The 13,502-nt window shown below is 38.0% G+C and overlaps 1 protein-coding gene across 3 annotated transcripts in view; it reads left to right on the plus strand.

Moving 5' to 3' along the window:
• TJP2 (tight junction protein 2) overlaps positions 1-13,502 on the plus strand; it is a 120,800-nt gene that overhangs the window by 20,404 nt on the left and 86,894 nt on the right. The window contains exon 1 of one of the 3 annotated variants that reach the window (XM_078152810.1): positions 1,349-1,629. The exons of 1 other annotated variant lie outside the window; for it this stretch is intronic. In XM_078152810.1, the coding sequence (XP_078008936.1) occupies positions 1,570-1,629 (60 nt within the window). In that variant the 5' untranslated portion in view covers positions 1,349-1,569. Of the gene's footprint in view, positions 1-1,348; positions 1,630-13,502 lie in introns of those variants that run through there. One more of the 3 variants, XM_021001808.2, reaches the window with a different exon arrangement.

Consider the following 13,502-nt stretch of genomic DNA (forward strand, 5'->3'; position numbering starts at 1 on the left):
GTAACACTCTAGAAGAGGAGTTTGTCAGACTTGTTTTTCCTCCTGATCTGCCAACATGTTTGGATTGAGTAGGAAGTAAAGCAACTCCTCAGAGGAAGCCCAACATCTGTATCTTGTCAGATGAAGTAAATTGTACTTTTACCTTTTCCTTGAGAGGCTAGGCTGAATTTTTGGCTTCCAATTAGAGGGTGGAGGGAGAGAAAGCAAGGTGGACCAGACACTTCTTTTTCTACACAGTTATTATTTTAGATAGTAACTCAACATGTTACACCTAGAATAAGGGTTAGTCATAATTAATTGGTTGTTAGAACCTGACAAGGAGTTCTCTTAACAAGACTCATTGTAATGATGTCACAGTGATGATTAAGGCCACTTTGATTGGTTGAAGATGTTATCAAATGCAAAATAAGTGTAAGAACCATCCTTTCATTCAACAAACATTTATTAAACACCCAGTGAGTGCAAAGCACCCTGCTAACTCCTCAGTGACCTACTATAGCCTTTCAGGTTACATTTCTGAAGGATGATATACTTTTTTTTTCCTGGGAATTTGTGTTGGTAGAAAAGAGAGAATGATGATAGTTTTCAAAACTCCATGATAGAACCTACTGAAGGCACGAGAAATTATAGTTACTATTTTGGTACTTTCTGCTTTGTAAACTTCAAAGTTTAAATATAAATGTAATTATTTTCATATAATATCAGTTACTGCTACACAGTTTTGAAAAGCAAATGGTATGTTTTGGAGTATGGAATAAGACTGATTTCTTTGAGAAGATAAAGACATGATCCCAAGTCTTTTAGAGTGAAATAGCCATTTGGTGATAATAAATAATTTTTATTTCTTTTTCCATTTTCAATTACTTTACTCCCTGAAGATTGGCTGCATCTTTTTCTGGGTAGACTTTGCAAATTTACTTTCTTGCTTCTCTGTGTCTTGGACTTTGGCTTAACCCCTTCCAGCTTAAAGCCAGGACAGTAACCTGACTTGGGAGCAGGCCAGTCTCCCAGCTTATCTCCTGGTTTGCACTAGCCCTTCTAAATGAGATAGCTTAGCTCTGAGTTTTCCCCCTAGGACCGAACCAAAAAAACTCCGAAAGGGGGAGAAAGGGAAGGATCGGCATTCATTTTATCCTCACTCTCACGACTCTTTCTCTCCCGAGCCCGTCCCTCCTTACCGGAAATATGTGTTACCCAATGGACAGGAACAGAATCCTACTTTACTCACACCTGATGAACCATGTGATTCATTAGTCACCGTTCTCCCCTCTCTGGCTGATGGTTGCAGCTCATTAGAATGTTACCCGGGAATTTAGGGCTCGGCCGCAGGAATGTCTCGGAGTTAGTTGCCTTGTGGGTTCAGTGGGGTTAACGCTGTTGTGGGAGGAGGGACCTGGGGTGGATCCCCGCGTACTTGGAAATCTCAGTTTTTTAGAGGGTTGGAGCTCACGGGCTTGAGAGCACATCGTTTGGTGGTGCAGGATATTAAGCTGTGACACCCTGTTAAGAGAGGAGCTGGGGTGGCAGGGGGAACGAGGATTACCTCGTTCCTTCCCCCGGGAATTCAAGATGCCGGTGAAAGGAGACCGGTTGTTGCCCTACAGGCGAGAGCTGTCAGCCTGGGTCCCTGTGAGTATCTTACATTTGCTTGGGGGCTGGGCCCAGGGTCAGGCGCCTACTAGGAGAGGCTCTGGCTGAATGTTGAGGGGTGGATTTAGCTCTCTGGCCTCTGTATAGCTGCTCCACAGGTGCCTGAGGCTGGGAGTGTTTTCTGAGGAACATGCAAAACCTTCTTCAGCAAACTCCAGCTCTTCAATGCTGGAAAATTGAAGTTCTGATTTCCCAGAGTCAAAACCATGGATTACTGCTAACCACTCTTAACTTCAGGACTGCTACTGCGACTTCTCACCCAAGACTTGCTTTTCCTCATTTTCCAATGCCAGTCATAGCTCAGGATAAAATTCAGCCTCGGGCCGCTCTGTCCAGAAACTTAGAAAAAACTGTGCCTTGAATCATGGCCCGCTGGAATAGTGGTCTGGATTGATAATGCTCCGAAGTGCTTTCAGTTGTGGTCACTTTCTATCCAGCCTCCGCGAGGGGTAGAGAGGCAGTGAAAAGTCAGAGGTATTTAAGTAAGCTATCCTGTCAAGGCCTTTAAAGAGAAAGGTGTTTGAAACCATTCTGTCTCTTTAAAACATCCCACCCCAAAAAAGGTTCCTTTTGAAGTAAACCCAAATTGTTTTGAAAAGGGCAAGGGGTGGGGTTTAGCAGAGTGTTGGATCAAGAAATAAATACTTCTTTGCCCTTGTATAAGTCTTGCCGTTGAACACTCGAATGAATAAGTTTTATGTGAAGTTTCTTTTCTTTCTTTTTTTAATCTGTCAGTTTCAGTGGTGAGCCCTCGGGATCTCTACTATAGTTTTAACTTTCTTAAAATGTTCAGGAATTTGGGAGTGGTTAGCTCCAGGGTTTGGTAATGGAATATGCAGCCCTTTGCCTCTATTTTCATTTCAGAACTTAGACTTACTTTTTTAACGCTCTGGCAGCTGTTTGGCTTATGTGATGTTGGCGCTTTCTTTGCAGTGCTTAGCAGACAGTTGCCACCTCACAGAAACCAACATTGCAGTTGGTTCATTTGGGGTTAATAAGGTAGGGGAATTGAAAATCCAGACAGAGATGTGAAGGGAAGAATAATCCTAAAACTATTGGACTACTGAAATAGACTCTGAACAAACAGGTTTTCTGGCCTCTCCACTAGATGATTTACCTTCACCTTAGTCATAGAACGTTTCATATCACTTCTCAGCCCCCACACCTTCTGTGGCCCTTTTGACTGAAGATTAAAGATCAATTTCTTCTGCTGGGTATTTCCTTTGAAAGTATGTGGGGTCACCTGTATTTTGTTAGACTGTACCATATAAAAATATGTTGGGGATCCACCCCCACTTTCTTACCAGATCCTTCTTGTATGGGTCATTTGAGGTGCTCCACAATCTGGTACCACCCTCCTTTTCCAGCCCTATCTCATATTACTGCCCTCTGCTCTTCAGTCAAACTGAACCACTCTTTGTCCCCCAAATACATCCTGTATTTCCTCCAGTCTTCCATTATGGAACTTCTTATGGTTGAAATGTACTGCCGCCCCCATTTCTTTTGAATTCTACTCATCTTTTAAAGTCCATTTCAAGTGCCAACTCTTCGATGAAGCCTTGAATCTCCCTCCTCTTCAGTGAGCAAAAACCCCATCAGAACTTGTTGGCACTTTATTCGGGATCTCTCTTATCTTTTTATGGATATTTTTTATTTTTGACATTGCCTTCATTTCATCAAGGCGGCACAGTGAACAGAGCTCTAGACCTGGAGTCAGGAAGACCTGAGTTCAAATTCAGCCTTGCTTTAGGCAAATTACTTAACCTCTGTTTGCCTTAGTTTCCTCATCTTTAAAATGGGCATAATAACAATACCTACCTCCTAGGGTTGCTGTGAGGCTTAAATGAGATAATGATCGTAAAATGCCTGGCACATAAAAAGGGCTCTATAAATGTTACCTGCTATTATTATTGTTATTATTATTCTGTATCTGCCTCTCTGTGCTCTCCCAGGAAGACAGCCCTTGTAACAAAAAAAATCAAAAAGAGAAATAGCAGTTTAGTAAAACCAACCCATCAGTTTGAAGATGTGTGCAGCATTCCATATCTATTGTGCCATCTCCCATCTTTGCAAAGAAGGGAGGTCTGTTTTCACAACTGTGCCAGAGCCATGCTTGGTCAACTTGTCTACGTAGCATTCAATTTGTTTTATTTTTTTTTCTATTTACAGCCTAATAGCTATTGTATATTTTATTTTTCTGCTTCTGCTTCCTTCACTCTGAGTCATTTCAAGTAAATCTTTCCCTGCTTTTCTGAATTCATAATGTTCATTGTTGTTACATTCATGTATCTTAATTTGTTTTCTCATTACTCAACTGATAGGCATCTTTGCTTCCAGTTCCTTGTTACCACAAAAAAATGTTGCTGTGAATATTGTGGTGTATGTGGAACTTTATTTGTGTCTTTGACCTCTTTGGAATACATATCTGATAGTAAGATTTCTGAGTCAAAACCTTTTAATCTCTTTTTGATTCTTTCCAGAATCACTGTGCCACCATAGTTTAAGAAAGGGATCCTGTAGGAGTTGGAATTTGAGCTAAGTCTTAAAGGAAGCCAAGGAAACCGAGAGGAAAAGGTGGGGAGGAAGAACATTCTAGACATGATGGAGAATGGCCAGTGCAGAGGGATAAAGATAGGAGGCGGAAGTGTTGTGTGAGAGGAAGAGCAGGTAGTGAGGCCTTCAATGGGGAGTAAAATGTAAGAAGATTGGAAAGTTTAGGAAGGGACCAGGTTTGAAGGGCTTTCAAAGATAGATAGAACTTTGATCCTGGAGCTAATAGGGAAGTTTTGGGGTTTATTGAATAGGAGGTTGACATGGTCAGACCTACCCCTTAGGAAAATCACTCTGGCAGCTAAGTGGAGGATGAATTGGAGAAGGGAGAGATTGGAGGCAGGGAGACCAACCTGAAGGCTATTGCAGTACTTATGGAGTGAGGTGATGAGGCTTACACCAGGTGGCAGCTGTATAAGTAGTAGAAAGAAGGGAATACTTAGATGTTTTGAAGGTAGAAATGACAAGCCTGGAGAACATACAGACTGTATAGTCTATATGCTGTAGACATTTAATAATGTTTGTTGATATAATTAATCTTCTCAGATTGATCCAAGTCTGGATTGATAGATTTGTGGGAAGATCACTATCCTTGCCAGTTCTCTCAATTAGTTTTGAGATGATGTGACAGCCTGACTAGTTTGTATCATCTTTGCTGGGGAAATGAGTTTTTTTCAAGTGGAAGATTAAAGGCTCCATATAGCCTAAGAGAATGATAATTTTATTTGCTCATTCATTTAGTTAACAAATAGTTATTGAGTGTCTGTTAATCTGAGAAATATGGAACTAGAAGACTAGGACGATAGCTGGAGACCTGATTTGTGGAGGGCCTTGAATTTCAGGCACGGAATGAACATTATGCCTTAGTTCCATTTTATTAAATGGTGAAAACAATACTTAAATATGATGAAAAAAATTAAAAATCATTCCAACACATTAGTGACTTCAGAAGTTATTTATTGTAGAAGTTGATGCTTTCATCTAAAATGAGATATTTATCTAAACTTCTAAAATGATTTGTTTAAGAGATGAAAGTAGAACTGGGATCTCCTTTGCCCTAGTTCTGTAATCTTAATTTTCCCAAACTATATAATGTTTTTAAAAATAGATTTTTATCAAGCACTCATTTTAAGTCACCATTTCAAGGAAATTTACCTCCCTAACAAGGCCTCAATCCTATGAAATAAATTTTAATGCTACTCTTGAATCGCCACACCATTAATCATTGTTTTTTTTTCTTAACTTCTTCATTAAACTGTTGAAAAGATACATTTTTAAGGGTAAAATATTTTGAAAAATAGGAAGAAGCTAGATTTACTAGTATGCTGTTGCACTGATTTTCTAGTGTGGCTCTCAGAGGGTTAAAGAAGATGAATTTCTACACCTTGGCAGAAAATAACATTTGCACTCAATTCATCATTTATTTATTCAACTTTTGCCACAGTTGTTTGGACAATGATAAGAGGCTGTTCCAGTCCTTCAGCCTTATCAAATGCTAGAGTTTTTAAAGTTTGAGAGTGTGAGAACTTCTGAAAGGATTGAATAAGTTGAATCCATGAATTCAAATTTGAATTTAGTATAATTCTCTCCCTTTAAAAAATGAGTGCTAAAAGTTTATATTAGAAGCTTGCTAAGGGATTGGAGCTATGTAGAATTCTATACTCACTACTGGCCTAAGTTGTGAAGGGACTGTAATTTGCATTGGTAGAGAGGCCTACCAAAATGACATTCTATTAGGTCTATTGTAAATCAAAGGAAAACCCTCATAAAGAAGAGAATAAACTTTTTCTAGGTCAAAGGTGGCATTTTGTTTAAAAGAACTAGCTGATGCAATCAGAAAAGCTCTTTTGTAAGGTGTGAGACATTAACAACCAGAGAATCTCCCTCTTGCCTTTAAGAAAGATTATTAAGAAAAAAAAAACCTTGTTGTGCAAGAGAGCTTTGTCAATATGTTGTAAACTGTGACAGTAATTCACATACTGTTGACCATCCTCTCTTCCCTAGATACTGTCTCCTCTCTGGCTTTACTGCTCTTCCTAGAGTCTCTGATTCTTCTTTTCTCTGACTACTCCCCAAGTTCTTTTGTTGAATCATCATCCACATCCTGTCCCCTTAGGGTGTACTCCAGGTCTCTCAGTACTAGGCCCTTTTCTTTCTCTTTACTCTTTTAGTGACTTCATCATTTCCCATGGGTTTAATTATTACCTGTATGCAACTGACTTTAGATATCTATGTATCTCCACCCCTAGTCTCTCTCTTGAACATCAGTCCTTCACTGCCAACTGACTTTTGGACATTTTGAAATGGTTATCTTTTAGGCATCTCAAATTCAAATCCAAAACAGAACTTTTGTTATCTTTCCTCCCAAACCCACAACTCTCCTTTATTTCTGTATTTCTGTCTAGGGCAGGAGTTCTAAACCTGGGGTCCCTAAACTTGCCTTTAAAAATTCTTTTGATAACTGAATTTCAGTGTAATTGATGTCCTTTGTAATTAATCCTAAATTCTGTTTTATGCATTTAAAAATCTCATTCTGAAAGAGTATTGATTTCCCCAGACTACCAAAAGTGTACATGACCAAAAAGAAAAAGTTCAGAACCCCTGGTATAAGGTATCACCTATCTTTCCAGTCACCAAGGTTCTATCTAAACCCTAGAGTCTTTCTTGATTCCTCACTTTCTTTAACCCTAATTCACATATCCAATCAAGTGCCAAATTTTTTTTTGTTATTCCTCTGCACCGTTTTTCAAATCAATCCTTTCTTTCTACTCACAAAGCCACTACCTCCAGTTCCAGTGCATTCTTTCCTCCGCACAGCTGCCAAATTAATAATCCAAAATCACAGATCTAATCATGTCATTCATCCCACTGCTCATACTCTTATGGCTCCCTATACCCTCTAATGTCAAATACAGACTCTTCTGTTTAGAATTTCAAGATCTTTATTACCTATGCCTAACTTAAATTTTCAGGATTATCAATATCACTTTCTTTCACACACTCTTCAGTTCAGCCAAACATGCCTTTTTGCTTTTCCTCACACATGGCACTCCCCCCCCCATTTCTATTCCTTTTGCATAGGCTAGAATGCATTTGTTCTGCCTCTTAGAATAGCTAATTTTCTTCAAAATTCAGCTCAAGGGCCACCTCCTTTATGAGACCTTTCCTGGCTCCCCTGCCTCCAACTATTACTGCCTTTCCTCAAAATTACCTTGAATTTGTTTGTGTATATTTTTTTTACATGCTTTTGTGTACATACATTCTGCCAGGCTAATAGAATGTTAAGTTCTTGATGGGCGGGACTATTTTTGTACTTTTGTATTGTATTTTTGCTGTGCCTCACAAACTCTGGCACATGGACTTAATTATGTTTTTTATGAAGTCCATACTAATTAGTAATAATTAACAATCCTTTTTGGTTGATTTTGGTTGATGCTAAGTTTATTAAGTGATTCCAAGCACCTCAGATTGTACTGAGATATATTTTTAGGCAAGCAATTCAGTTTTAGTACTTGAATGAGTAAGTTCTTGAATATTTTTGAAAAAGTAAATGAACTGTGGTTGGCTAGTGTGAGAGAACTCACTAAATACTCTGGCTTTTTAAAAGGAATCTGTATGGGAATCTGTATGTATTTCACATGGCTGTCACATCATTAGCAACAAATGGAAGACTGATGACTTTGGGGAACTAGATTAATGAAATTTATATAGTGGAATATTGTTTTCTGTAGAGATGGTTTTACACATTTATGTTACTTTTAAAAATCATGTTTGTTCAACATGGTGGTGAAGATGTTTGTCCATGTCCAAGAACTTAACATATAGGAAGACCTGGGTTCAGGTGTTACTTCTGATATTAAATTGTGTGATGCTGGAATAGTCAGGACTCTCATTATTCCTAGGTAACCTCATGCCTTTAAATTACAGAAGAGTAATTCAGAGAAGGGAATTTTCACACAGTAGGGATCACAGTTTTGAACCTGTGAGCAAACAACAACAAAGTAAAACATGGAAATAATTTTTTGAGAATTTATGTTAAGTTGCTGTTCTGCTAGGCACAGTGGTACATGTACGTAATCCCTGTTTTTCTTGGGGAGGCTGTAGTTGGGGAATCTCTGGAGCTCAGGAGTTCTGAGGTACAGTAGGGCTAAAGCTGATCAGCTGCCTGCTTGAAGTCCAAACTATAATGATGAGTCTCAGGGAGCTGGATGACAGTAGGCTGCCTAAAGGGGAGAACCAGCCCAGGTCAGAAGTGAGATTGGTTGATGAGTGGCTGCTGCACTTCCAGCCTGGGTGAACTAGGGACACTCTCTCTGCTTTCTCTCTCCCTTCCCCCACCTACCCCACTTAGGTGATACTATTTTGTATATCATTAACACCAGGTGCTGTGATTTTTGAATTTAGCGTCCCTCCTACCCCACCTTGGAACCTCTATCTGGGGAAATTTTAGTTTTTAGTTTGTTCCAAGAAGGCGTTCTGAGTGAGCAGAAGTATTGCTGTGTCTATTTAGCTGGGAGAAGCAATGGGAAGATGCATTATTCAGTTGGAGTTTAAATAATGTACCAGTGTTGTGTGTCCTTTTAGGCCTTCCATATCTGGTCAGCAACCATGGACATTTCACATAGCCTTTTGATAAAATGCTTTCTGCTAATTCCTTCTCCACTCTTCCCATTCCCTTAGTGAAACTTTTATGCATTTTGGGGGCCTACCAATTTTCCCATCTTTTTTCCATACGTTTATCTCTCACAGAACCACCCTCTAGCCCTGGCATAGAAGGAGGCTGTTCTAATGAAGTTGAAGAGTGTTGTTGATTTTTTTTTTGTCCTTGGGCCCTTCACATGACTCCAGTTAAGCCTATTGGTTTCTCTTGCAAAGCTGCATTGTTCCCAGACTAATGCAAAATAACTCACTGTCTTTTATTCCTCAGTACAACTCCAGATGAGCTTCTTTTCATGGTTTTGCCTTACTTTCGGGCAGGTCTGTTCAGTGTCTGTGTGTGTTTTAGGGTTGTGGAGAGATGTGTGTTTTGGCCTCAAGGGTGAAGAAACCAGAGTGAATTCATCTTACAAAAGTACTTTGAGATTTCCCAGAAGTAGCACTGGTAACATTTATTTGTTCCTTTTCTTCTGGTGTTTTACAGCAAGGATTCCTAATCTGGCTCTGTTAACTTTAAAATATATATAGATATATATCTATATATCTATATATAGATATATAGATATATATCTATATATAGATATATAGATATATAGATAACTATTTCATATGATTGCTTTACTTTATAGTTGTATGTATTTTATTTTATGCTTTTAAAAATATCATGCCGACAAGCAGTCATGTTAGAAATAATGAGTTTTTGTTTGTTTCAGGGGAAGCTAGGTGGCACAGTGAATAGAGTTCTGGATATGGGAATCAAGAAGACCTGAGTTAAGATGCAGCCTCAAATATTTATGTCACTGTGTGACTCTGGGCAGGTCACCTATCCTCTCTCTGCCTTGATTTCCTCAACTCTACTTACCAGGGTTGTTTTGAGGATAAAATTAAATAGTATTTTTGAAGTGCTTTCTTTGAGAAAATGTTCTTTCCAATTGGGGAAGTCCCTTATCACCTATAGAGGACACTTTTCCTTCTGAGTCTCAGGCTGTTGTGAAAAGGAAGAGATGGCAGCTTGTGATTAGAAGGGGGCTGGGGCTTCCGTGACTACTGTGGGGAAAACTTGAGAGTCAGAAGATAGCAGCAGATTTTAGTAAATTTTTGCCATCAACACAAAGTCATTTCAGCCCCTTGGGTCTTTTAAAAAAATCATCTATAACATAAGTAAGTCAGACTAGATGACATCTAAAGTCATGAGATATTAGAATTAGGGGACTTTAGAGGCTATCCATGGTCTAACCTTCTTATTTAATTTTTAAAGAAATCCAGACTCGGAGAAAGATCAAATGACTGGTGCAAGATCATAGAATAATGCAAACATTTATTAAGTGCCATTATAGGCTATGCCCACAGATATTAAGAGCCAGGGATGGGATTTGAATCTAGATCATTTCTTTCTCTTACGAGATTGATTATGTGGAATGATATTATTTTGGATTTTTCACCTTGGGAGTTACTAACTCAAGATAATTTGAGGCTGGCATTAAAACAAAAATCTGATATTTAGCCTTTTGTTCTCAAAGTGAATTGTTGTGTTTTTAAATGCCCTTTTTTTTATAAATTAGAAACTCTAATGAAATATAGGTTAAACAAGTTTGTTTATAAAATGCATGGGAATCTAAAACCAGTAGAAAGAGACCTAACAGGCAGAATAGTAAGACTAAGGAATTGTCTTCAAAGTTATAAATCTAGACTTTTTTCCAGTTAAGATAAAAAAAATGTAAATATTCTGAGGAGCTTTTACTGCTGTTTCCATTTAGATGTTTTGTAGAATTTAATGAAGGCAGCCAAATGATGACCAAAAAGCATCTTTCTATTTTATGTCTTTTGGCCCTTGTAAGCAGTGAGGGGATGATCTGAAAAGCTGGCTTAGAGATGGGAATAAAGAGAACTTTCTCTTTTTTTTTTCTTTTTTCATTTTTTATCATTTTGACCTCCCACACATCTTTCTACAGATGAAATGGAAAGAGATTAGATTTTTATCAAGTATTTTGTACATCTAATATTTTGCTGATCAGTACACTCTAACTTCACATTTGGTAGTGGTGCCTGTTCTAGTCCTGGTTTCTATTCTCAGATTTTAAAATTAATAAACTACAATATTATTAGGTTTTTAAAAAATTAATTTTGGTGGAATATCTTAACAGTGGATTTTTGTTATTGTTTGCTTTTGGCTTCAGAACTTCAGGAAATCCCTTATCGAAACAATTACCCTGCCATAGTGACTTAATAATGATTTTTCCTCCCTCAGGGATCTTAAAATTGTTAGAAATCTTCTAGAAAAGAAATCTCCTAGAAAAAGAAAGTGGCTAAGTAGCTTACTGAAAATAAAGATGTGCTTTAATTTTAAAGCATTTAAAAATATTCCTGAGACCTTGGAGAAAAAATTAGCAAAGATAGAATAACGTCTATTCCAGGTGGCAGTTATAATTAGGTCCAGAGCTAAAATTTCAAAAAACCATCTCTCTCCATAGCAGCTAATGAGATTTAGTTGATAAGCAGGGAGTTGGCTAAACCCAAATGTGCTAGAAATCCGTTGACAGAAGCCCTGTTTTATCTTTTCCCCCCCAAGACCCATGCAATCAGCCAGTGCTAACAATGACCACACAAATAGTTTACAGTGGTTGATACAATAGACAAAGCGGTCATTGTTTAGTGAGTTGAAAATAGAGCATGGAAGCAAGGCTTCTTAAGGTTGTTGTCCAGATTAACCTCTTTGGCAAAATCGCTAGTTTTAATGTTTCAGGTAGCTGTAAATATTTTGAAACTCCAGAAAGGGAAGTATACAGCTTCTTTTGCTTATTTTTCCTAGTGAGATTTCTATTTTTATTTCCTGGACAGTATCTTCCAACTTTATGATCAAGTTATCTGTGAAGGGTTTGACTGAGTTAATGTCTCACCCAAAGTGGTGGCAAGTAGAGGAGTGGTTGAAATTCTGTTATCCTTATTAAACATTAACTTTCAGGTCTCCAATTAGTGATTAGGTTCTTTTTATAGGATTTTGTTCTGTTTTGTGACATATAGGCTGCTGTCTTTCTCTCCCCACACTGCCCCCTTCAAACATGAGTTTACAGCACTCTCTTTAAAGATGATTCAGACCCACCCAAATTTCCAAGCATTCTGCTTATGATTTACTTATACAGGAAATATAAATTGGCAATGTTTGTTCTATTTATTATTGTTACATAGAGTACTCAGTTCTTCACATAAAATTTCTTGTCTATTAATAGAAGTAGAGTAGAGAGTAGAAGAATTGTTAATGTGGAAAAAAAATGTAACTTGGCTGAATAGGGAACTCAAAACTACGATTTGTTTGAGCTGACTGGATTGTTATTCCAGCTATGAATTATTTCTCCCTCTCCCAACCCTCAATAGAAAAAAGAAGAAGAAGAAGAAATCATCCCCTTATAACCATAGAGAGTAACTGGGCTTACTTTGGCTTTATATGTGGGACAATGATTTATGCAATAATGTGAAAAATGACGGCATTCCCATTCCAAAGTCACAGAAAGTATAGCTCCAAGACACACAGTCTAAAGCTAATAATAATTAATGAGATTTCTCTTTCCTTCTTTTTTTTAACTAATCTCAATTAAAGATATATATTGGTTGGAAGCCAACTCTAGACCAGGAATTTCCCTAGGTCCTCTGCAAATATATTTAAGGTAGTTCTTTGTCATTGGGGCAGATAGGTGGTACAGCAGATAGAACATTGGACTTGGAATCAGAAGCACGTGAGTTCAAATCCAGCCTCAGACACTTCCTAGTTATGTTACCCTGGGCAAGTCACTTAACTCTATTTGTCTCAGTTTCCTCATTCATAAAATGAGCTGGAGAAGGAAATGGTAAACCACTCCAGTATCTCTGCCAAGAAAACCTCAAATGAGGTAATGAAGAGTGGTTCGTGACTGAAATGACCGCACAACAACAAAATAAGTAATCACATCAACAAGTCTATGTGGTGAGAAAAGGTTGATTTAGTTAGTAGTCTTCAGTACTATTTACTAACTTTAAACAACCACAAAATCTGAGTTTGAGAACACGGCTCTAGACTGGCTATTTCAGGAATTTGAGTTTAGTCATGAGGGCACGCTGGCTTTGTGAGAAAAGATTTGTACTCTTTCAGAGTATCCTTTGCAAGGAGTCTTATGCATTCAAGAAGAAAAAAATGGCTCATCTTCTTTCCGGGCACTAATTTTAGCCTAATTCATGATCAAACCTTGTGCTGTTATTCACAAATTAAACAGAGAGCATCAGTATAGCAGATTGTATCAAGACAAGCCAATTCACTTTCCTTTCCAGTGGTCCCATTCTCTTCCTAATAGCTAACTAGCATTTACTAGTGCTTTATAAGTTTTTTGAAGTGCCTTGCAAATATCTCATCTTATAACAACCCTGGGGAGAAAGTATTATGATTATCCCTATTTTACAGATGAAGAAATTGAGGAAAGCGGAGGTTATGTAACTTACCCAGAGTTAAGCTAGTATCTGAGATCACATTTAAACTCAGATCTTCCTGATTCTTAGTCCAATGCTCTATCCAGATCCAGCCGCCTTTAGCTAACACCCTCGTCAAGTAAAATGCATTGAGAAAGACTTGAACATTTCTGCACTTTAATGGTTTTTTCTATAATGTGCATAGAGTGCTT

Source organism: Phascolarctos cinereus, unplaced genomic scaffold (genome assembly GCF_003287225.1).
Source record: "Phascolarctos cinereus isolate Bilbo 61053 unplaced genomic scaffold, phaCin_HiC Scaffold_4;HRSCAF=312, whole genome shotgun sequence".
In the NCBI taxonomy this organism is placed as follows: domain Eukaryota; kingdom Metazoa; phylum Chordata; class Mammalia; order Diprotodontia; family Phascolarctidae; genus Phascolarctos; species Phascolarctos cinereus.